The 22,512-nt window shown below is 46.3% G+C and overlaps 13 protein-coding genes across 13 annotated transcripts; 8 read left to right on the top strand and 5 right to left on the bottom strand. All coding sequences in view use genetic code 12, as the record gives it.

Annotated features, from left to right (window-relative positions):
* Window positions 1–15: 15 nt before the first annotated feature.
* On the bottom strand, window positions 16–1,012 carry FMT1 (methionyl-tRNA formyltransferase; the record flags this gene model as incomplete). The annotated part of the gene is made up of 3 exons (XM_025479666.1): window positions 16–67; window positions 91–454; window positions 475–1,012. The coding sequence occupies 3 exons, from the start codon at window positions 1,010–1,012 to the stop codon at window positions 16–18; spliced, it is 954 nt and encodes a 317-aa protein (XP_025339139.1).
* A 94-nt stretch (window positions 1,013–1,106) lies between these two features.
* On the bottom strand, window positions 1,107–1,646 carry CXQ87_001115 (uncharacterized protein; the record flags this gene model as incomplete). The annotated part of the gene is made up of 1 exon (XM_025479665.1): window positions 1,107–1,646. One exon carries the CDS (start codon window positions 1,644–1,646, stop codon window positions 1,107–1,109), a length of 540 nt encoding a protein of 179 aa, XP_025339138.1.
* Window positions 1,647–2,696: 1,050 nt separating this feature from the next.
* On the top strand, window positions 2,697–4,939 carry CXQ87_001114 (uncharacterized protein; the record flags this gene model as incomplete). Its single annotated transcript, XM_025479664.1, has 3 exons — window positions 2,697–3,369; window positions 3,390–3,871; window positions 4,172–4,939. 3 exons carry the CDS (start codon window positions 2,697–2,699, stop codon window positions 4,937–4,939), a joined length of 1,923 nt encoding a protein of 640 aa, XP_025339137.1.
* An 84-nt stretch (window positions 4,940–5,023) lies between these two features.
* MED3 (Med3p) lies at window positions 5,024–5,401 on the top strand (the record flags this gene model as incomplete). Its single annotated transcript, XM_025479663.1, has 1 exon — window positions 5,024–5,401. One exon carries the CDS (start codon window positions 5,024–5,026, stop codon window positions 5,399–5,401), a length of 378 nt encoding a protein of 125 aa, XP_025339136.1.
* Window positions 5,402–6,201: 800 nt separating this feature from the next.
* TRP5 (tryptophan synthase) lies at window positions 6,202–8,307 on the top strand (the record flags this gene model as incomplete). The annotated part of the gene is made up of 1 exon (XM_025479662.1): window positions 6,202–8,307. One exon carries the CDS (start codon window positions 6,202–6,204, stop codon window positions 8,305–8,307), a length of 2,106 nt encoding a protein of 701 aa, XP_025339135.1.
* A 79-nt stretch (window positions 8,308–8,386) lies between these two features.
* Window positions 8,387–10,942, bottom strand: CXQ87_001111 (uncharacterized protein; the record flags this gene model as incomplete). Its single annotated transcript, XM_025479661.1, has 1 exon — window positions 8,387–10,942. The coding sequence occupies one exon, from the start codon at window positions 10,940–10,942 to the stop codon at window positions 8,387–8,389; it is 2,556 nt and encodes an 851-aa protein (XP_025339134.1).
* Window positions 10,943–11,534: 592 nt separating this feature from the next.
* Window positions 11,535–14,026, top strand: CWH41 (Cwh41p; the record flags this gene model as incomplete). The annotated part of the gene is made up of 2 exons (XM_025479660.1): window positions 11,535–11,954; window positions 11,981–14,026. The coding sequence occupies 2 exons, from the start codon at window positions 11,535–11,537 to the stop codon at window positions 14,024–14,026; spliced, it is 2,466 nt and encodes an 821-aa protein (XP_025339133.1).
* Window positions 14,027–14,118: 92 nt separating this feature from the next.
* Window positions 14,119–15,282, top strand: CXQ87_001109 (glucose-induced degradation complex subunit; the record flags this gene model as incomplete). Its single annotated transcript, XM_025479659.1, has 1 exon — window positions 14,119–15,282. The coding sequence occupies one exon, from the start codon at window positions 14,119–14,121 to the stop codon at window positions 15,280–15,282; it is 1,164 nt and encodes a 387-aa protein (XP_025339132.1).
* Window positions 15,283–15,365: 83 nt separating this feature from the next.
* CXQ87_001108 (uncharacterized protein) lies at window positions 15,366–16,061 on the bottom strand (the record flags this gene model as incomplete). Its single annotated transcript, XM_025479658.1, has 1 exon — window positions 15,366–16,061. The coding sequence occupies one exon, from the start codon at window positions 16,059–16,061 to the stop codon at window positions 15,366–15,368; it is 696 nt and encodes a 231-aa protein (XP_025339131.1).
* A 376-nt stretch (window positions 16,062–16,437) lies between these two features.
* CXQ87_001107 (uncharacterized protein) lies at window positions 16,438–16,893 on the bottom strand (the record flags this gene model as incomplete). The annotated part of the gene is made up of 1 exon (XM_025479657.1): window positions 16,438–16,893. The coding sequence occupies one exon, from the start codon at window positions 16,891–16,893 to the stop codon at window positions 16,438–16,440; it is 456 nt and encodes a 151-aa protein (XP_025339130.1).
* Window positions 16,894–17,748: 855 nt separating this feature from the next.
* On the top strand, window positions 17,749–19,007 carry CXQ87_001106 (uncharacterized protein; the record flags this gene model as incomplete). The annotated part of the gene is made up of 2 exons (XM_025479656.1): window positions 17,749–18,080; window positions 18,128–19,007. 2 exons carry the CDS (start codon window positions 17,749–17,751, stop codon window positions 19,005–19,007), a joined length of 1,212 nt encoding a protein of 403 aa, XP_025339129.1.
* Window positions 19,008–19,291: 284 nt separating this feature from the next.
* On the top strand, window positions 19,292–19,912 carry CXQ87_001105 (uncharacterized protein; the record flags this gene model as incomplete). The annotated part of the gene is made up of 1 exon (XM_025479655.1): window positions 19,292–19,912. The coding sequence occupies one exon, from the start codon at window positions 19,292–19,294 to the stop codon at window positions 19,910–19,912; it is 621 nt and encodes a 206-aa protein (XP_025339128.1).
* A 1,357-nt stretch (window positions 19,913–21,269) lies between these two features.
* CXQ87_001104 (uncharacterized protein) lies at window positions 21,270–22,319 on the top strand (the record flags this gene model as incomplete). Its single annotated transcript, XM_025479654.1, has 1 exon — window positions 21,270–22,319. The coding sequence occupies one exon, from the start codon at window positions 21,270–21,272 to the stop codon at window positions 22,317–22,319; it is 1,050 nt and encodes a 349-aa protein (XP_025339127.1).
* Between the last annotated feature and the right edge of the window lie 193 nt (window positions 22,320–22,512).

Raw genomic sequence — 22,512 nt, 5'->3', positions numbered from 1 at the left:
TTATATACAAATTGATTAAGAGTTTGACCGGCCCTTTTCGCTAGTCTCTTCATAAACGTCTCCGGGTCTTCATCGCCGCAGAACTGGAACTTTAGCTTCTTAGCTGCAATGGACCCATCGACTGTACGAATGATGAGACTTTTCAGCTGGGGATTGAGAAGAAATTCACCAGGGTTTTGGAGACCATGACAATTCTGTGATATGCTAATGTCATCAATGATAACTTTTTGAAGCTCATGAACTCTTTTCTTTTTCTTCGTAATGTCAACCTCCTTGTAGACATGCAATGGGCCCAAAGCATCGTTTAAACGCTTTACTTGCCTTGCTGTTTTGTTCCAGTCTATCTGTGCCATCTTGGGGGTTATCTTAGGAGCCAATGAAGGTGCAGATTGCAGTTGTATCGGCTTGACAGGGTCAACATATAAGCCCTTCTCGATAGCAGAAGTAAGCAATTCTGCACCAACGTCCCTAAACGCTCTGAAAGTGAAATGAAGTTGTCATCTTCTCGAATGGAGACTGGTTGAGATTGCAGGAGTATCAAGCCGTGGTCAAACTTCGTAGGATGTAGCGTCTGAAGCGACACACCTGTCTCTTTCAAGTCATCCATCAATGCGTATTGTATTGGCGAAGAGCCTCTGTACATTGGCAATAAGCTAGGGTGGACATTGAGCCCACCGTACTTCATAGAGTTGAGGAAACTGCCCGGTATTAGCTTACCGTACGAAACCGCCACGGCTAGATCGAACTTTTCAGTCTCTAGGATGTCTAGTGTTTGCCTCAGTGAATCCGACCTGAACGTCTGTATACCCCGTTGCTGGGCAAATTCGCCAATGGGCACGTCTATCATGTTCTTGAGGTTTCGACCGGTAGGCTTGATGGATCTGGTAATCACCTTGATAGATGATACAAGCAGCGGGTTCCTTTTATGGAGATCGTATAGTCTGCGTAGGGACGTGACACTGAATTTGTCAGAGCCAAAGAAGGCAATTCGTAGAGCCGGCAGAATTGTCATAGATCACTTGGGATGGAGCTGAATGCGAGCTTGATACTACTTCTCCAGTGTAGGAATGGCTGCGAAAAACAGGTCGTTCCATGGTAGCTATAGTTCACGTAATATTCGACGTCAGTAAGGAGCTATGTAATTTTTCGAGTTCATCAGGGTCCTCGTCTGTTACATAAGCTGCTACAAAGCCCTGTTGCTGTGGAAAGTGACCAACGGATCGGCTACCAGGTGGGTCAACAATGGTTCCACCTCTCGGTCGCCTAGCATGAGCCTCTTCAGGCACTATGAGGCCCTCAGCGGCCATAAGTTCATAGGCTTCCTCAGAATTGAGCTCTTCAATGGATGCAGAGTCGCTTTGTTTGTAGAACCATTTGCCCACCATCACTCTCTTTGGTGCCCTTCTGCCCATAGGGTCTCCGTATATCTTTGCATCTCTTTGAAGGCGACGATTATCGATGAGTCTCTCAATACAGACATAGATGCCGAGTCCGACTGCTCCCAGCACGAGAAACACAAAGGTAATGTAGAAGATCATCAAGAGCAAGGCGAAGAGTCGCTCTGCTTCCTGAAGACTTTCCTCGATTTCAGAGACAGCGGTTGTTGTAGCATTGAAGAGGATTTCATCGTATTTGACCAAGGGCATGGGAAGTTGGATTTGTGGTTACAAGAATGGTTGCAAAATGCTGCGCACTAGGCAAGAGTGCTGGAAATCAGGCACCAGAGAGGGAAATCTGTAACATGGTATTACTAACTATTGGCTGGATGAAATGATGTGGAGGCATAAATCTTTCTTTTCTTCACGAACTCTTTTGCTTACAGTGTACGGTTGTTTAAGTACAATTGAAAGCGGAGTAAATGACTGCAAACGGCAGAATTAGCCAATCTAACGGCACATCTGACGGCCAGTGAGACCACAGTTTCAATGCATTTTCTACAATCAAATAATATTCCAAACAGGTGAAGGAAGCAAAGAGTTACGTCAGCTGTTGCTTGGTCCAGACAATACAGTGGTGTCATCCCAATTGCAGACCGAGTCGCCCAGACAACAGGTTCTCAAAAATCAATAGTGAATAATCCAAAGTCAATTCATTCATATCTTCTGGTGAAAAAATTCAAAAAGCCCACTGCCTCGAAATTGTAAATCGCCGTTTGAAGTGAGTCAGCGAGGCTGTAATGTAGCGCCTGAAGGCCACAGCGATCGGCGCATAACTCTCTTAAACAGCCAGTAACTGCGCATCCACCCAAACCAGGCAGTGCAAGCAATTCCGTAGTTTTCCTCAAAAGAAGAGGGATCTTGGGGAATTTCAACTTTTCAAAGATGTCTTGCTTTTTTTTCCTTTTTCAAAATTGACTCTTCTGCGCCGCCACTATGCTCTCCTGCTGTCTGGCGACTGTTCCTGAAAATTACGACTCGCGTTGCGACACACTGCAGACCAACTTGGTCAAACCTTATGTCCTCAGAAGCATCAAATAGACTTTCCAAATAATCAAATTCAACCTCCAGCTTTCGAAGGCAGCTCAACAAAGAAGCGCCCTTTTGATGGAACTCTTTCATTTTCAACGTGTGTTTTTTTTTTTTTATTTAGTCTGCAACTTTTTTCCTGAACACACCCCCCTCTCCAGATCGTCCCCGAGGTGAGAATACACCTCACTAAATCAGCGCGACCCACCTACTTCACCCAATGCATCAATAATGCCTTCTACAATCACAAAGTCGCTCGTTCTCCTCCTGTGTACCTTTTTGGGCCTTGTTTGCGGCACCTTGTATCTATACTCGTCGTACTCGCCTCAGTTGGCCCAAAGACTCAACTACCTGGCCACAGACTCTTCCTTGATAGCACTCTGTGGATCACTAGGTGTTGCTGTGACGGGGCCCGTGGCTGGAGTTGTTGTCGACCGCAAGGGATACTCGGTCAGCTTGTTCATAGGCGGAACTTCTATCTGTTTGGCATATTATGGCCTCAAACAGCAATACTCCCAGGCCTTGTCTAGTTTATGGTACCTGTGCTTCTTGCTATTCAGCGTGGGATTGGGATCCACATTCATCAACTCAGCATGCCTCAAATGCTGCGCTGTGCTGTTTCCCAACATCAGAGGCGTGGCCACGTCGCTCCCTTTGGCATTGTACGGTTTGTCGGCGATGTTTTACTCCGTCGTCGCGTCCGTGTACTACCCCGGTGATACCTCGGGGTTTCTCGGCTTCTTGATTTTGTCTGTGGGCGTGATAACCGTTATCTGCTCGCCGCAATTGATGCTTTGTGACTTCAGAGACTTGCTGCCAAAGCGCCACAAAGCCAGCAACTCCGAGATCATCCAATTGACTACCATCGGACAGAAAATTGACTCGGAGCCGATCAAGTACCACGGTCTCCATCATAATACAGAGCTCTCAGGGGTCGAATTGCTACGAAACCCCGCTTCTGGCTCCTTTTCATCGCCACTGGTGCCTTTGCATCGCTAGGCCAAATGTACATCTACACCGTCGGCTATATGGTCAAGGCATTGGTCACCAACACGTTTACTACACCGGTTGATCCTACCGCAGAGTACGTCCCCATGGAGGTCGTCATCCAGCAGGAACAGCAGGTTCAAGTGGGCCTCTTGTCTGTCGCAAATTGTGTGGGCCGCCTTCTGGCGGGCATTCTAGGTGACATTATCAGTCAGAGCTTCAGAAAACCCCGTGGATGGCTTTTGTTTATCCCGGGAATTGGCCTTGTGGCTACACAGATCATGGGCTTGAGTATCACCGATCCGCATCATCTAGAGTGGGCCTCCATGCTCCAAGGCTTTTTCTACGGATTTACGTTTTGCATTATGCCGATTATCGTCGGAGATGTTTTCGGAATGGAGAACTTCTCAGGAAACTGGGTCTCGTGGGAATGTCCCCGATCATCCCTTCCTTCTTCTTCACCAACCACTTTGGTAAGGTTTACGACAGGCACACTGTAATGTCCGAATTGGGGGTGACAGTTTGCAGTCTTGGCAACGGTTGCTACAGACAGGTGTACAAGCTCACATTAGGCGTCAGCGTTTTCGCAATTCTTGTGGTGGCGATATTTAATTTTGGCGAACGCTACCTTGCAAGTCGCTCACTATACCAGAAACGAGCCGGCATCAAGCCCGAGAAGCAGTAGCGCGACTGATGCACACCACTGGTACATGTCCAAGAAGTATGTACCTCCAAACCGGAGGGCCAAGTCCAGTCCACAATCAGAGCCTGATAAGCTCAAAGAGAGAAAGGAAAGGTTTAACAAACCTCAAAAGCTGGATTATGGCTACGTGTCGCGAGGCGAGGAGAACAAGCTTCAAAAAGATGCCGGCGCCCGCGAGGCCTACTTCGAAGACATCAAAAAGATGGACCGCAAGAAGCCGGATCCTATCCTAGACTCTCTTAGAAAACTACGAGAGGCAATGCTCCATTTGACGTTGGACAAATTCACCAAGGAAGTGTACATGTACTCTTTTGAGTTCGGAGCCAGCGTCGGCAAGTATCAGACGTATGTGCCATGCGGGCAGTTTCTTCTACGAACCAACCTAATGACTCAAGAAGAGACGGCTTCGGTGGCTGCTATAATGACGCTACATATCTCTCACTGCAATCATGACAGTGGTAGAGCATGGCTGCTATATTTCCGCCATTTCAGCAGACAAGACCCTTTGTACGCTGTGCTCGAGGCATGGGATCTTGACGATTATGTCACATGGATGGAGCTATTTCGAAACGAAAAGGACAAATCCAGAAAGCAGGTAATGGAGCTCGGGTCTGGCAAGATGATGCGCCACATGGCCAAGTGTCTCACAGTGCTGTATTTCACAATGGCCGCCGACGAAATGGCTCAGCTCGTCAACAGCGATCTAGGTCGCTTCATTGAACAGTACAAACTCGGCTGGACCGTTGAAAAAGGAATAGTCACCCTACGCAGTAGAAATAGATAATGCTAGACGCCAAGGCAATATAGTGTGCGGGTTCCCACATTCGCGACATCTCTAACTCTCCACTTTCGAAGGTACTCCACCACCATGAGTGATTTGTCCGGGCCGATTAAAATAGACGACATTGCAAGCGGGCGAATCGATAGCAAAGCTATCTTTGACGAGCTAGAGCGACTCAAAGCTGAAGTCAACATCCTCAGAAATGACATGTCCTTGTTTCTCAAGCAGCTAGCCTCCATTCCCGAGAAGCACAGCCAACAAGAATACCAAAATGCCCTTCAACAACGGCTCACCCAGGTGCAAAACACCATCAAGGAGTACTGTGCTCGGTACAACCGCCTACTTCCTATTATCAACTTGTCTCAGATCAAACTAGGGCAAGAACCTGAGACAAATGCCAAGGCAAACGGCCTGCCGAAGAAACAGAACGTTTCACCACAGAAGAACGGCCAGAGGAAGAGTTGAATAAAGAGCCCAAAACTACGATGATTCTATTCCGAAACTGTGGCACTCTGCTATGTATCCACGAGGGTTGCGAACGCAGGGTTATGATTGACCTTTCACTCGATTTTGTTCACTGCATTTATATCTTTGAGAGGCTCTCTACTTGGTTCCTTTTAAGGCCTGAAATGTTCATCGCTTGCATTTTGACGAACTTTAACTGCTTGAGGTCATTTTGACTAATAACACTACAAAGAAGACACTATTGAGGCTTCACACTATTGAGGCTTCAAGCCGCTATCCAAACTAAGAGACCCCTAAAAAATCGTTCTACCGGAGTTTTTTACTTTGAGGTCGTTCTTGCTTACTTCAATGGTCACCTAGCTGAATGTGATACATCATGAAGAGTCTACAACTTAGAGTTGTCAATTTCAAATGTTCTGATAAGAGATTGTTAGAAGTACAAATAGAAGATATAATCTATCTGACCGGCAAGGAAAGTATGTGATTGTGGATAGTCTAGCATACCCTTCACCTCTTGACGGATGCGCATGCCTGCCGCTTTTCTTTTGCGGACGTCCGTCAGAACTTCACCTGGACCAGCACCCAATTTTGATTGAAACAACACCCCAGACATTTCTCAAAGGCATAAGGCTACCCGAATTTTGAGATTGTTCAAAATCTATTTTTGCCCCACATTTCGCCTAGGGGTTACCCTGAACTGACTCATTGACAAGATAACGATCGTGTATATAAGACTGCTGTGCTGCCCTCGAAGCTCATTCTCGATTTTTCAATCAGATCTATCAATATAGCTCTACACAATGTCTGCTTTGTTGAAAGAAACTTTTGCCAGATGCAAGAAAGAGGGTAGAAACGCCTTGGTGAACTTTATCACGGCCGGTTACCCCTCTGTGGAAGATACTATTCCCATCTTGAAGGGAATGCAAAAGGGTGGTGTAGACATCATTGAATTGGGTGTTCCTTTCTCCGACCCAATTGCTGATGGCCCTACTATCCAGGCTGCTAACACGCAGGCTTTGGAGAACGGCATGACTGTTCCAAAGTGTTTGGAGATGGTTGCGCAAGCCAGAAAGGAAGGTGTCACCGTTCCAATCATCTTGATGGGATACTACAACCCTATCATGAAGTACGGCGAGGAAAAGATGGTTGAGGATTCTGCTAGAGCCGGTGCCAATGGTTACATTGTGGTTGATTTGCCTCCAGAAGAAGCTGTCAAGTTCAGAACCACCTGCTCCAAGTACGGTATGAGTTACGTTCCTTTGGTTGCACCAGCTACTAGCGATGCTCGTTTGGAAGTTTTGGGTGGCATTGCCGACTCTTTCATCTATGTGGTCTCTCGTATGGGTACCACTGGTGCCGCTCAGGAAGTTTCTCTGAGTATCTCGGAGTTGTGCAACCGTGTGAAGAAGTTCTCTGGCGACACTCCTTTGGCTGTTGGTTTCGGTGTCAGTACTAGAGAGCACTTCTTGACTGTTGGTGCAGCAGCCGACGGTGTTGTTATTGGATCCAAGATCATCACCCTTTTGGGAAGCTCCAAGCCAGGTGAGAGAGGTGAGATCGCATACAAGTATGTTCGCTCCATCTTGGGCGAGGACTACAACGGAACTGCTCCAGCGGACTTCAAGCCTTACAGCGCTCCAACGGACATCAATGCCCCAAAGCCACTTTTGGAGGAAGATCACAAATACAACCCCAGATTCGGTGATTTTGGTGGCCAGTACGTTCCTGAGGCCTTGCACACTTGTTTGGCTGAGTTAGAGAGAGGTTTTGAGACTGCTGTTGCTGATCCAGGATTCTGGGAAGAGTTCAGATCTTTATATTCCTACATTGGTAGACCATCGAGTCTACACAAGGCTGACAGATTGACTGAGCACGCTGGTGGTGCTCAAATCTGGTTGAAGAGAGAGGACCTTAACCACACTGGATCTCACAAGATCAACAACGCTTTGGCTCAAGTGCTTATTGCCAAGAGATTGGGTAAGAAGAGAATTATCGCTGAGACTGGTGCCGGTCAGCACGGTGTCGCTACCGCAACTGCTTGTGCAAAGTTCGGTTTGGAATGTTGTGTTTTCATGGGTGCTGAGGATGTGAAGCGTCAAGCTCTTAACGTTTTCAGAATGCGTATTTTGGGAGCCAAGTGCGTGGCTGTTACCAACGGTACACAGACCCTCAGAGACGCCACCTCAGAAGCTTTCAGATACTGGGTTTCCAACTTGGAATCCACTCACTACGTCGTTGGTTCTGCCATTGGTCCCCACCCATACCCTACCCTTGTTAGAACTTTCCAGAGTGTGATTGGTAGAGAGGCCAAGGAACAATTCAAGGAGTTGAACGAGGGCCGCTTGCCTGATGCCGTTGTTGCCTGTGTTGGTGGTGGCTCTAATGCAACTGGTATGTTTTCTCCATTTGAGCACGACACCTCCGTGAGGATGTTGGGTGTCGAAGCTGGTGGTGATGGTTTGGACACTGAGCGTCACTCTGCCACCTTGACAGCCGGTATTCCAGGTGTCTTCCACGGTGTCAGAACCTACGTTTTGCAGGACTCTGACGGACAAGTTCACGACACTCATTCCGTGTCTGCTGGTTTGGACTACCCCGGTGTTGGCCCTGAGTTGGCTTACTGGAAGAACTCTGGTCGTGCTGACTTTGTTGCCGCCACCGATGCCCAGGCTTTGGAAGGTTTCAGATTGTTGTCACAACTTGAGGGTATCATCCCTGCTTTGGAGTCTTCTCATGCTGTCTACGGTGCTGTCCAGCTCGCAAAGACGATGTCTAAGGATCAGCACATCATCATTAACGTCTCCGGTAGAGGTGATAAGGACGTCCAGAGTGTGGCAAAGGCTTTGCCTGAATTGGGTGAGAAGATTGGCTGGGACTTGAGATTCGAGGACGACCCATCTAAGTAAGCATACGAGGTACGATCTTAAAAAAAAATACATAAGTCTAATGATTATCTATAATGTATAATACAAATGTGAAAGTAAGTTATGCAAAACCACCCTTCCTCTTCTTCTTCTTTTGACTAGCGCCCTGTGATCCGGGCCGCTTAAGTTTCTGGGAAAGTCTAGATGTCGCTGGTCTAGCTTGCGAGGATGATGGTTGTGACAGCATGATTTGAGGAATCTCTTGCGAACTACCAGGCTGTGGTGATTGAGACAGCCGAGAAGCCTGAGATGCTGTAGATTCTTGTGTCAATTGAGATGATTGTGAAGTGAGCTGTGACATATGCTGTGAATTTTGAGTGAGTGCCCGATGCAAAAGTCCTCTCTTTTTTGTATCAACTGTGGGCGGAGCAGATTTGGCTCTTACTTTTGGTATTTGGATGTCCCAATCGTCAAACATTGATGTGAGTTCAGAGCTGCAGCCTTTTAGTTCCTCCCGATATACATCCTGTAAACGAGACTCAATGTCCTCGTTAGACACCTTATAGTAACTATTGGCCAAGATCATTGCTACTTGGCTAATATTCGGATGCTCAGGGTAGGTCTCTTCAAGACACTTTTGAAGTTGTTGAACGGAATCACAGTTATCGAGAGACACTCCTTTCAACATGCGCCTCATATCCTTCTGAAGTTTGACACCGCATGACTCGTAAAAATCATTGAGTTGCTCAATCATTGAATCAAACTCTTCCATATCATCGATGGTGATGGGTAAGCAGTCAGCAATGGCAGATATGGGTGTGTATTTTGAAAGGTAGCCATCAGAACTCTTGCCAGAGCCATTCAATACTTCTGTCCCATCTATCCTCTCGGGAGAGTCTTCTTCAATATTGAGTCGCTTCTTTATATCATGGCCAAGTCTGAAGGCATAGTTCTGAACGAGTGGTACATTGTCAGACTTCTCGTCTTCCCAGATCTCTTCGTTTTCGTTAGTCATTCGATTGGATGTGGAAAATGAGTGAAAGGCGTTCGTAGCTTCAGCTATCGAAATCATGTTGAAAATATCTTTCGAAACAGTTTCATCGTCAGGTGTATCAGATGGATAGCTCTGAGAAGTCCCATCCAAAGAAAGTGATTTCACCCCATGTAAACTAGAAAACTGTATTCCTGAGGCTGTAGCTTGAACTTCACAGTACGTCAGCTGGTCTCTTCCATCGTAAACTATCTTATCAAACATAATGTAGCTGCACGTATCATCGGTTCGAATACAGCTTGGATCATTGAGAAGAGCCGGCTTCCCATCGTGAAATCCGAATGTGTAAATCATAACCAAAGGCGTGTTCTTGGAAAAGACAGAACATATGAACAGGTCCTTCTTTTCAGCCTCACAAACATGAAGCTTCAATGAGGAGTCCTCATTATCTAGGTAGTGCTTCCACGAAACGAGTCTTTTAAAGGGAACTTCCACTCCGAGTTTAAGGAAGATAATCTCTCTCGACGTGAGAAGAAAAGCGAATCCCAGATAACTTTTAATGTCCCAAATGTTTGCCCACAGATTTGATGTGATGAGTTTTTGAACGGGAATCGAAGATTTGCGATTGAGGCGAAAAATGGTCGCCTCGTTCCGACTAAAGGCAATTAGTGATTCAGATTTGGGAGCCCAGCAAATGCTCTTCCACGAAGATGCATCTTCTAGATCGGATATAGCGAGAGGAATCTCGTTGCCAGATTTTGCGGAGGGAATATTTTGATGGGCCAATTTGATCCTCCAGGATTTGGTATCTAAGCGCCAGATCGAGAATTTACCACGCACATCTATAATTGAAAATGAGTGCTTGTCCGTGGGTGAAAATTCGAAATGGGCAAGGTCATGTTCTGTAAATTCGTGCAGATTAATGGAACTTGGTAAAACGTCAAAGACCGGGGCTTTTGTGTGTGGATCGTTTTGCCACGAGAACTTGACGAAATGTATCTTTGAGCTCGAGCGAACGGCAATAATGGGAAGCAAAGGAGAGGCCTGGATCTGTAGGATTTTATGGGGGAAGTTGCAACACGCGTAGTTTGTTCTTCCCTGGAATGGAGCAGGTAGATATAGGTTACTGGTTTCACCAGAGTCTTCCATGGTGACCTTTTTGTTCTGCGGTAGAATCGGAGCAATCCGGAGTTGTGTGTTGTTGTCACCACAAACATAAACCAAGGCCTTGATGTTCACCACACTGTTCTTGGTGCTGGGAACGACTTTATGGCCGTCGAGGTTCACTGGATTTGCAAAAACCCCAGTGCCGAGATTCACCAAGACCATCTGGTCACCCTCAGTGGGATCGTGAGCAAACAGCTCGTTTATCGGGGCCAGTTCTGCCACAAGTGCTTCCGTTAGTTCATCTGGAGCGTATATCGTAGAGTGGGATTTGCTCCTCCACCAGGACATGGAGGTGGCCACGGAATCATCTTTTTCATCCGTAGGAGTCGGTAGCTTCCAGGAAGAATTTTTGATTGGACGTAACACAGGGCCTCGATCTCGTAGTCGAGGGAAGTGTATCTTGGGTTGGAAAGAAGGCAGCTCCTCCAGTGCAGAAGAAACCTCTTCCGCAGCCACCACTCCATTACCCTGGATGCCATAAGCAAGCTGCACACCCAACAGGTGTTTGCTTGGCCACATTATCGGCACGAATCTTTGAAGATCACGGAGTTGGTTTGGAAGTAGTAGTAACGTACAGTACGATGAGATGGAGTATTGGTGAGGTAGATGTAAGTCAATCTATGAAAGATCAGCTATACATTTGGGTGAGATCACTTAAGAATAGCGTGACAAAACTGAAAATGTTTCATCAGTTTGAAATACTCTGGAAAGCGTAGCCGATGGTGTTATGGATTCACGGCATGGCTGCGAAATAGCCCATAGGTGCGTATTATCGCCAATGGGTTGATCAGATCAGAGAAGGACACAAACAATGAAGCCTATTAGAAAATGCAGCAAATTCGTTTAATTTTTTCAAAATGAAGCAGTTTCCTTCATTACACGTTCTGGAATTCTTGAAGTGCCGAATCCATCTTCTTCCTTGTATCTCATACTAACTAGAGTCTTGCAGTGGCATTCGCAGTATTGTCTACCTTCCACCGCGGCCTCTTTCATTGAACCGGTGACTTCTTCAATACACCAAGCCGTTCCCATCACCAAAGACCCGTCAATTACATCAAATTAACTGGTTCCAAAGCCGAAAACTCAAAAGAAGAAGCTCAATCAAAGAACCATGCTTCAGGCCAGATTCTGCGCTCTATTGACCTTCTTCATAGTGGCAGTATTTTCCACACAAGATTTCGACGAGTTCGACATTGTTAGAGACCTGCCATTAAATGAGCTTCCAGAAGGCTCTTACGAGAGACTATCATACGATTCTTTATTATGGGGGCCGTACAACTCAGGCCGTTACTTGGGAATTAGACCTAGACTCCCGGAGTCGCTTCTTTCGGGACTTATGTGGTTCAATGCCGATGAACAATTGGGTGTCAGCCGTCTCCGTGACTTCTATGAACAGGGCGACAACATGGCTAGAGCAAACTGGGTGCAATTTGATCCACGTTTGGGAGGAAGACAAGTGATCAGCGACAACGATTGCCATATTGACCTCACGATTGATTTCGTCAAGAGTGACAATGGTCGCAATTGGGCGGTCAAAGTTAAGCTGACCCTCATAAGGGCCACGAGAACGTGAAAACCTCTTTTGTTTGGTGGTCTGGTCTTCAAGGCGAGAGAAAGAGCGATGGAAACAAGCCTGAGAACGAGGGCGTATTGAAGTTTGATACTCCCCACAACGAAAATGGATACAAGGGAACTATTGATCTCTCTGGATTCTCTGACGACCTAGGCTTGTTTGAGATCAAGATTAATGATGGGGGCCCCGGAACTTCCAACAAACACCCTGGTCTGCCCAAGGGTACATTGAGGGAACTCAATCCAAAGAGAACACACCACATGAGTTTGCGTGTACCAAATCAAAACGTTTGGCAATCAAGAGGTATCTTCATGACCCTTTTGAAGGACTCTGTCCAAGATATCATTAGCACTTACGAGCAGGACGCAGACAGATTTCCACCTCATGTCGTCTACATTCTTCGCAACATGAATAACTATGAGGGTAACTTGCATTTTGTTCAAAAGGTGTACGAGGGTGCCTCCGAATTTGATGTTATCTACACAGACGTTACATCCCCTCCAACCGAGAAGATCACCTTCGACAATATCAACAATAAGATCGACGAAGTTCTTTCGAAGGTCAACACAAACTTCAAGAAAAACTTCGACATCCAGAAGTTCCTGAAGAAACAGCAAGAATTTGGCCAAGAGATGCTCTCTGGTCTTTTGGGTGGCCTTTCGTACTTCCATGGCGATCATCTTGTTGATAGAAAATCCATCGTTGACAACGACGAATTTGCAGTTGATGAGAATGATGGTACAGAGTTGCCAAAACTTGAGGGGGAATTGGAGGGCCCATTTGAGCTCTTTACGCTTGTTCCATCTCGTCCATTCTTTCCAAGGGGTTTCTACTGGGATGAAGGGTTCCACCTCCTTCCTCTTTTGAAATACGATTCCGACTTAGCATTGGAGATCATTAAATCCTGGTTCAATCTTATTGACGAAGATGGCTGGATCGCTAGAGAACAGATCTTGGGAGCAGAGTCCAGATCCAGGGTTCCCGAGGCCTTCCAAGTTCAGAGTCCTGCCATCGTTAACCCACCAACATTGATGCTTGCTTTCACATACCTCTTGGAGAATTCTCAGAAAACGAAACTCGATGAAGCCGTCAATTTAGACGCTGAAGATTTGAAGGATAACATCGGCAATATCGTCTTGAATAACCATGAGCTCCTCGCCAACTACACTCGCCAAATCTACCCTAAACTCAAGTCGCATTTCGAGATGTTCAGAAGAACACAACGTGGATCTATTGAGGAGTTCAACCGTGGTCCCAACCCAGAGGCTTATAGATGGAGAGGTAGAACCGTGACACACAGCCTCGCCTCTGGTATAGATGACTATCCTAGACCCCTTCCTTTGGACGTTGCAGAGCTCAATGTCGATCTTTTGTGCTGGATGGGTGTCATGACTAGATCTATCAAGATGATTGCCGAGGTACTCGAGTTGCATGAGGACCAGGAGCAATTCGGCCAGATTGAATCTGACATCATCGCAAACGTGGAAGCACTTCACTGGTCTGAGGAGGATAAGGCCTACTGTGACGTCTCGGTCGATGACGATGATGAAAACGTATACGTCTGTCACAAGGGCTATATTTCGCTCTTCCCATTCATGACGAGGATGATTCCAGTTGAGCATGTCGACAAGATTGAGCATGTTGTTGATCAAATCACAAACCCTGAGGAGCTTTGGTCCGACTTTGGTATCAGATCGCTTTCGAAGTCTGACGAGTACTACAGAACCGGAGAAAACTACTGGAAATCACCTGTCTGGATCAACATCAACTACTTGGTTCTTGAAAGCTTACAACACTACCATGAAGTCACCAAGCCTCACGCAAGTGCACAGCTTAAGAAGAAGATTGAGCTGGCTTACTCTGAACTTCGTGAAAATCTCATAAAGAATGTATTCAAGCAATGGGAGAACACCGGTTTCGTGTGGGAGTCATACGACGACGAGACCGGTGAAAATAAAGGAGCAAAGAACTTCTTGGGCTGGACCTCAACCATCTTGATTATTATGGAGATGCCCGAAAAATTAACATAGATATTATATATGAGCCTTTTGCAGCCAGACCACTGGTGCGCACTGTGCACTATTATTGTACTGAGTGAGTAGCTCCAACTTCCACTACATCCATGACCGGATTCAGCTTCCAAGAACATGAGGATATTCTCCATACTTCTCTGGAGCCATCGCAAAGATTGTATACTCATGATCAAATCCCTCGGCAAAAAATAAACAAGCTCATTCTCAATTACTTCATTCAAGAAGGGTTCCCTAATGCTGCGTTGAGTTTCTCGAAGGAAGCCCAAATCGATTTGAAGCAAGATGAAGAATCTTGGGTGCAGCTGGAGAAAGAGACAAAGAAATTTCTTACCACACCAAAAATCTCTTCACAAGACTTCATCGATGCTGTCAACGATTACCTAAATTCACTGAAGACTAGTGCTCCACAAGAAGACCACGCAATCGAAGAGACGGCTCGTGATACGATCAGGGGGTTCTCCTCAATCGAAAAAAGAAAAGAGATCAAATACTTGGTATTGAAAGGTGACATCACCAGGGCAATTGCCGCCATCAGCACATACTTTCCTTCGGTTCTAGACTCCAACAACCTTTTGCTTTTCAAGCTACTAAGGCTCAACTTGATCGAAATGATCAGGGCACATAAACTACAAATGAGTCATCTCATGAACGAGGACGCTGCAGCGGAGCGCAAGTTCTTGGACGATATACTCAAATTCGTGAGGAAGAACCTTATAAGCAAGGTGACGCAATCATACGATTTATTGAAGGAGCTCGAAATGACCATGAGTTTGTTGTGTTTTAACTTTGACCCCAAGAGACCAGTTCAGGAGCTGAGTGATCTTCCGGAGGAGTTGAAGCAGCTCTTCGACTTATCGCTTCGTGCAGATTGCTACAGGGTAGTGAACAGGGTGATTTTGGACTTGGAGAACTCGGAGCAGGACTCGATCCAGTTCAGAAGACAGGAGACTGTGAACTTCAGTGCCGACCTGCTAGCTCGGGCAGGACCTCCTCCGACTTTGAAGCTCAAGGAGGATGTAGATATGGAAGACTCCAGCGAAACAACAGACATTGAGGATCTCATACCCAAGGATTTTACAGATAAAGAGCCGGTACTCGCTCCTTCAGTTGATAAGACTGCTGAAGAGCAGCCGAACCTGTTGGACTCACGACTCGAGACAATTGCAAAGCTATGGGTGATGACTGAAAGGGTTCTAGTGGAGAAGAAGATCATTCCACACAGAGAATTGAAGGGGGAGAAGAGATGGCTTTGAGTTCCTGGTGGTGAGTACTTACGTAGGTGAACAAACAGTGATGCTTGGTATGTTGATGAAGCTATTTGCTTTTTGAATGAATCTTAGACGAGCACTATGGCATCGATGACATTTCCTGTTTCGATGTGGATCTTACTGAGGTAGGTCTTGTCGTCCTCAGGACCAACCGCAATGGATTTATTGTTGTAGACCAACACATCGTCCTTGGTGAGTTTACCGCTGTCAAAGCGATTACAGAGCGGTGACGCAAAGAATGTGGTGAGCACTTTTTGACGCAAGTGTTCGATGTTGGAGCCAAACTCAGGCTCTGGGTTTCCTTCAAAGTCTTCCGGGCTGAACTCAAAATGATACTTCACAAACTGAGGCAACTTGAAAATCACAAGGGCTAGCTCATTGAGTTTTTTCCAGTTCAATACATTGTAAGCCGACCGCTGCTTTAATTCGTAGTATTCCTTGACGTCAGCTAGACTGTCCTTGTTGGCGACATTGACTCTAACGTAAACGTGGGCACAATGGATGGGCACCTCCGTGAATATATCCTTGGCATGGTACTCCCACAAGTCTAGGTAAATGCCAGACCAGTATATCGTCTCGTATGTGAACAAGACTATGAAAAGGACGAGAAGCGACTCCGAGATAACGCGAGATATGGGGTTTTGTATAAGGTCTTGAAGAAACCAGTGGCTGCGCATGAAATTCATGAACCAGTCATCGAAGGCTCGAGCGTAGGACCACACGAGGTCCGTGGCGTTATCGACGGAGGGCAAGAACTCAGCCATGAGTGAAGTCGATAGTGCAAGACCCCAACAAAAAATGGTCTCATTCTTAACCCGATTCGGCGCGCAGGAACGGTACTGGGAGCGAGTACGATCTGATAAACGAGAACGACGTGTAAACGAGAATGGCTGGTGAGAATAAAGAGCGAAGCTCGTACAAGGGCAACCTCGAAGGGATGAATGCCTCTCATGGCTTTTCAAGATTCAAAGCTGGGTGAAGTTGGATAAGGGTTTGAGCGGCCTGTCACTTCTAGCGTTTTTTTCAAGGACAGAGTCTCTATCGTAAACGAATGGTGTTGAAACTCTCATGAAATTGACCGGAAAAGACTCATCTAGAAGCTGTGGCCTTGATACAGCAGTTATTGCAGTTATAGAGTCCTTAGAACTTCACATACAAGGGCCCCGAGGCTTTGATGGGAGCAACCTGACCAGCGTACTGCTTGGAATCCTCCAAAATCTTCTTCTTTTCATCAATATTCAAGAGATGAGGAAACGACTTGTCTTGTGTAAGCAGAACAGGCACCACACTTGGAGATGCATGAGCGGTTCCCGGAAGTGAACCCGAGTTAGCGACAGCCGAGAGGGCAGGCGATTGAACATCCTGATCTTGAATTCCATCTTCTACCTGTGTATTCGACACAAAAGTGCTCACATCGATCAAGTCATTGTTCAAATCACTGACTATGCCGTTAAGTTCACTTTGTCTCTGCTGCTGCTTGATTAGTTGCTCCTGGTAGCTTTCATCAGCAAATTGCTGGTGACCTCCTAGTAAAGATTGTCTTTCAGCATCATCGATGTCTTCCTGGCCGCCTAGGCACGAAAGACAGGCTCCCATAGCAAGAAGTTGTGGTTCAAAGATAGCGCTGGCTGCTCTGTACAGGCGATTCCCAGTTGGGGAAGCGGTGATAGTTAGACAAGTCAGAATTAGAGAAACGAAAGAAAGTGGGGGTTGGGAAAAAATTGAAAAGGAGAAGGAAAGTTTTGCTTTGGCTGTGTTTTATTTTCGTGACGGTGGTTGTTTCCTTATAGCTCGTGTACCATATAACTCAGGATGCTAGTACCATATAACTCAGGATGTCGTAAAAAACAAATTCATTTTTTGAATACCAAATAATCTTGCTCTTTTTACACGACTGAAACTTCCACCCTATTGCATAATTTCCGTTACTTCCCGGCTTTTTCTTCATGTGTCTAAATGCAATGGATTTGGCTGCAAAATGCGGTACCAAATCGGTACGACAGATGTGCTCAACTCTCCACATAACGGTCACCACGATCACCAAAACAACAGTTTTAAAATTCGCCCACTATTCAAAAATATGCACTGGCCTCTTGATGATAGCAACTTTTTACACTTAAGGTTTGTTGCTAAAGTCACGGCACATTGGTAACCAAATGACCTTTTCCTACCTATACTCCACTAAATATAGAGGACTACCGGAGTCAACCGTGTAGATCATGGGCGTTCACGTGCAGAAACAATCACAAGCAGCCAAGCCGACTTTGAAAGCATTTTTCCATTTAACTTGATTTCATTTCCAAATTTCCAAATTTCACGTCTTCCACATAACGTGTTCATCGTCGGCTGCATAAGCACGTCAAAAAGTACTATAGTGGTTATCGCGATTTCGGCCTCGAGATCTGGGACAGCTACAACCACACTTTAAAGAGTCATCATAACCACAGCAGCATGGAAACATTCTTTTCGCTTCCTGCTGAGCTTCAGACGTCCGTGTTGAAGTACCTGGATAGTGAAGATCTAGACAGGCTATTCGAGCTTCCTGATCTACTACGACAAGATGGATTTCGCAGCCCATACTCAGTGATAAGGCATCAGGCCCTCTGGGCCAAGTACTACCGTCAGAATTTGGTGATGCTGAATAGCGATGAGTTCCGCAGATTCTCGATTCCAGAGTTATTATATCTCATACAGCAAGACATCGTCATTGCTCCGTCGGAGATCACAGTGGTGCTCTTTGACTTCACAGACTACAAGAATCTGGTGTCATTCATGTACACCATGTTCCGCCGCTATTTCCCTACTTGAAGCGGTTTACAAAAAAATTCAGTGTTCAGTTGCTTCTTGTGGAGAACGTTCCATTGGAAAACACCCTCTTGAAGCTGCTTTTCGAGCCGCTCTGCTCTGGCGAGTACAATGTGAACTGGTTCACCATTAAGTACCACCCAGGAATGGGTAAAAAAGTTCGGGAAAATGGGCCATTGCAGCTCAACGTAAACGAGCTTTTCCAGTCTGGCAGCGAAATCGCCATCACCAATTTGCAATTGCATTTGTTCAATTCCAACAACCTTTTGAAGCACTTGGTGGATGAAAGCGGCTGTTTCTACTGCAGAAACCTCAAGTCCTTGGACCTTTCCTACAACAACATCACAGACACCATTTTGGAGACGCTTCGCCTTCCTACCTCGCTTGAGCACCTCAATCTTTCAAACAATCTGTTGAAGATCATCAACAACCGGACTCTTCCGTATCGTCATTTGACCGCACTCAAGTCGCTCAACCTTTCCAATAACAATATCATGAAAATTGAGCTTCAGAACTACTCCGAATTAGACGCTCCGCTGTATAGTCTTCAGCTGGTCAATTTGGCCGGCAATTTGATTGCCGATTACAGAAGAATCTTCACCTGCAAATTGTTTGAACGTGTCAAGCGAATTGATCTATCCAAGAATCTTTTGGAAAAAATTACACCTTTCCCAGACCTGGTGGTTTCTATAGACGTGAGCGGGAACTATTTCGCCTTACATGGTCACCAGATGGTTGGTGTATTTCCACGTGGATTGAGAAGATTATGTGTCAGCGCAGCCATGCCTTCAGATCAATGTTATGGAGAGTTTGCCAGGTATTTGATCCAGGAAGCAGAATTGTGGAATCTTGGAGAGCTTCAGATCTGTGGAGTAAACCGAGAGCTTCCTAGAGAGGTGCGGTGAATGGCTGCAAACGTGCGTTTCTTAGTATACCAAATAAAGAAGAAATATGACAACAGGTCGAATGAATGAATTGTAAGAGATCAGCAGCAGAGAAAAAGACGAGAAACTTTCAGATTCCTTGAGTTTCAATATTTTTTCATCTTACATTGGCCCCCTTTCACTGTGGTCTGACTGGGTCCGGAGTATGTAGGAGCTGCGAATTTAGGGAGTAGTACGATAAGATAACTAATCAACACCTCAAGACACAACTTGAATTTACGTAACTACTACTACGAATTGACAACATGACTAAAGCGCTTTGTTTGTGGGCATTTGAAAACTTGAACCGTCGCTTATTTCCTGAAAGCTCCTCCTCCAATTTGACCCACTTCTTACAGACCACGAATGCCTCCACATCTGATTTCCCTCATGAGGCGCCAATGTTCATTACATGGAACGAGGATGGCGATTTGAGAGGCTGTATTGGTACATTTCTGCCATTGAACACCGAGAAGGGTGTGGCAAAGTATGCTTTGGTGAGTGCCTTTGAGGACCCCAGATTTCCACCAATTGCAGCGAAGGAGCTCCCTTCATTGAGTGCCAGTGTAACGTTGCTCGACGGATTTACAGAGATCTCCAGCCCTACAGAATGGACTGTCGGAGAGCACGGACTCAAGGTTTACTTTGAACTCTCAGGTAGAGGATACTCTGGTACATTCTTGCCAAGTGTTGCTGAAGAACAGGGATGGGATACGGTCGATACACTTTGGAATTTGGCGAGAAAGGCCCACTATAGCGGTTTGAAGCGCAGCGATACTTTGGCGTTTTACGAGAAGGGATTGAGTGAAGGATGGCTTCTGTTGACTAGGTATCAGGGTCTCAAAGCAGAGGCTACCTACGAGGAATACCAGGCTGCCAAAAAGTAAGACAGTGTGAGGAATTTTAAGCAGGTTTTGGAAACTGTGGAGGGGCCCGGGATGTCGCTGGTGACGCCCATCTTTTTGAAAATACTCTCCGCCCGTCCTTTTTGATCGTTTCGAAACAAAGAGTGGGGAGTTAGGAAGTCCCCGGGCTATTGCACACCAGAAGGGTATTGTGATCAGTGCATCCGGAGGCTGTACGTCTAAAAGTGTATTGCTTTCCCGGGGTACGGAGATTCGATGATAAAGTACTAACTTTTCGAGTTAGCTGATCACGAAAGTTCGCCTCTAGACAACATGCAATTGTGGCATTATCAGTCATCCCTACACCTTATTTCTGCAACAATTAGATCTCTACAAGAGCTTACTGATGCTTCCACGAATGGGATTGAATCCTCCAATCCTGGACTCACAGTGGGTTACCCAAAGTTTTTTTTTTTGACTTTTGCAACATCATTGTTGTTTCCCGGGCCCGGGACACCTAACGTTCGTCTATTTTAGCCTTGCTCCAAATACCGTATCTGCGCTGTATGTCCGTTGATGTGAAAGTCTAAAACTGCTGCTCGATAGCCAATGCAAGCCACGCGGCATCGTCGCTTAGATCTTTCGCTCTGTCATACCCTACTGGTTACATCTGCCAACGTTTTAGACTCATCATACAAGCGCCTCACTTTGCTGAAAACTGCAAGGCTACGGCAATCTGCAGCCATCAGGGTATGGCTGCGAGATGGCCCCAGGGGGTGCTGAATGCTCGATGTGCAAACGCCGTCAGGATTACTCACAAAAATGCTCAATTTGCCGTAAACCAAACACGTTTCTAGTTTACTAGGAGCGGAAATGGCACGCAGTTACCGGTTGCCTAGACCCATATTGTTGCCAAGGGGTTTATCGCGGTGTACCTGAGGGTTCCGGGCCCGGGCGATCACGGGTGTCAGCCTCATGAAGGATGAGCGTTGGTAGACGGCATCGTATGCCATCTGATAAAAGCCACAAAATTAAAAAGGTTTTTCAAAAGCAATTTTGTGCAAGGTCCTAACCCGATATTGCTACCCGACTGATTACAACTTGGCTGATGTTTTGGAATTTCTCGCCCTGAGCTGCCCTGTAGGCTCGGCGCGAAGGATCTGGTGAGTCAGTATATGGGCTTAAAGTAGGCAGTTCATCAGTGTACTGCAAAATGCGCCCTTTTGCTTGGCGGAACAATGGAAGTTGAAGCATCAGCACGAAAAAAAAAAAAAAAAAAGGGTTCCTACATGGCTGGCCATATAAGTTTGCATAGTCCCCACATTCTCAAGGTCTTTTTATAATTTGATTTTTAACACAAGATGGGGAGTGTCTGACTGCCGACTTTGTCGACGAACACATGTCGCTCCGAGTGGGCTCCGTGTTCATAGTTCTTGTACTTTCGGCGATCGGAGTGTTTTTCCCTTTGCTAGGTCTCAAAAACCACATTTTCCACATCCCAAAGCTCCTCTTGTTTGCTGTGAGGTTTTTCGGTTCAGGTGTTATTGTGGCCACAGCTTTCATTCACTTGCTAGGCGACGCCTCTGAGTACTTGGCCAACGAGTGCTTGGGCGGGATCTGGCAGGAGTACCCATGGGCGACTGCCTTTTGTCTCATGGGCGTATGGATCATGTTCACTATTGAGCTCTGTGTGAGCGAGTACGTTAAGCACAAGGGCTTAAAAAGACTGGACGGCTGCAGCGGTTGTGCTGAGTTGGTGTTGGACGAGGATGCTGAACCTCACACTGACCCATATCACCAAAGTAGCAGAAGACCCCTGCTGCTGCCCGCCGAACATCTGCATCTGCATCAGCTTGAAGACTTGAACCAAAAGAATGTCCAGTTTGAGAAAACTAATGAGAGTGATATCTTAGATAGAGACATGGAGGCTAACACTGCCTCTGAGCTCTCTGAGAGTACATACCGTGTGCTCGTCAGCATTTTCATCCTTGAATTTGGCATTGTTTTCCACTCTGTGTTTGTGGGCTTATCCCTCGCTATTGCCCAAGACGAGTTTAAGACACTCTTGGTGGCCATTTCATTCCACCAGTTCTTCGAAGGCATGGGCCTTGGTGCGCGTTTCGCCGGTGCTATCTGGCCGAAGAACCAACACTGGGTGCCTTGGGCGCTCGGTATAGCCTTTGCTTTGACTACGCCTACCGGTGTGGCTGTTGGCCTCGGTGTGCGTCACACTTACTCTGAGGACTCCAGAGAGGCCCTTCTCACCGTGGGCATTTTCAATTCTTTCTGCTCCGGTATCCTTATCTACAATGGTATGGTCGATTTGATGGCCCAGGATTTCATCCACGGCGACTTTTTGCGGAATTGCCGCTGGAAGAAGGTGGCTTTTGCGTACTCGATGCTTTCGCTCGGGTGCCTTCTTATGGCGTTCATTGGCAAATGGGCTTAATTATTTACTTCCTCAGATTATGAATAGTTCCGCAGGTCAACGGGACGCCGGGTTTAATAGAAGACAAAATTTTATGTATTTATCCTTTTGCAGCCATTATCGTAGACATCAGGAAACCGGCACGTGAGTATCATCACATGACCAAACTTCTCCTGCCTCCAAACGCTATTCACCGAACTACTAACTATCATCT

Source organism: Candidozyma duobushaemuli (genome assembly GCF_002926085.2).
Source record: "Candidozyma duobushaemuli strain B09383 chromosome Unknown A_B09383, whole genome shotgun sequence".
In the NCBI taxonomy this organism is placed as follows: Eukaryota; Fungi; Ascomycota; class Pichiomycetes; order Serinales; family Metschnikowiaceae; genus Candidozyma; species Candidozyma duobushaemuli.
Note: the sequence above shows the minus strand (reverse complement) of the source record. Positions and strands in the feature narration are given on the sequence as shown.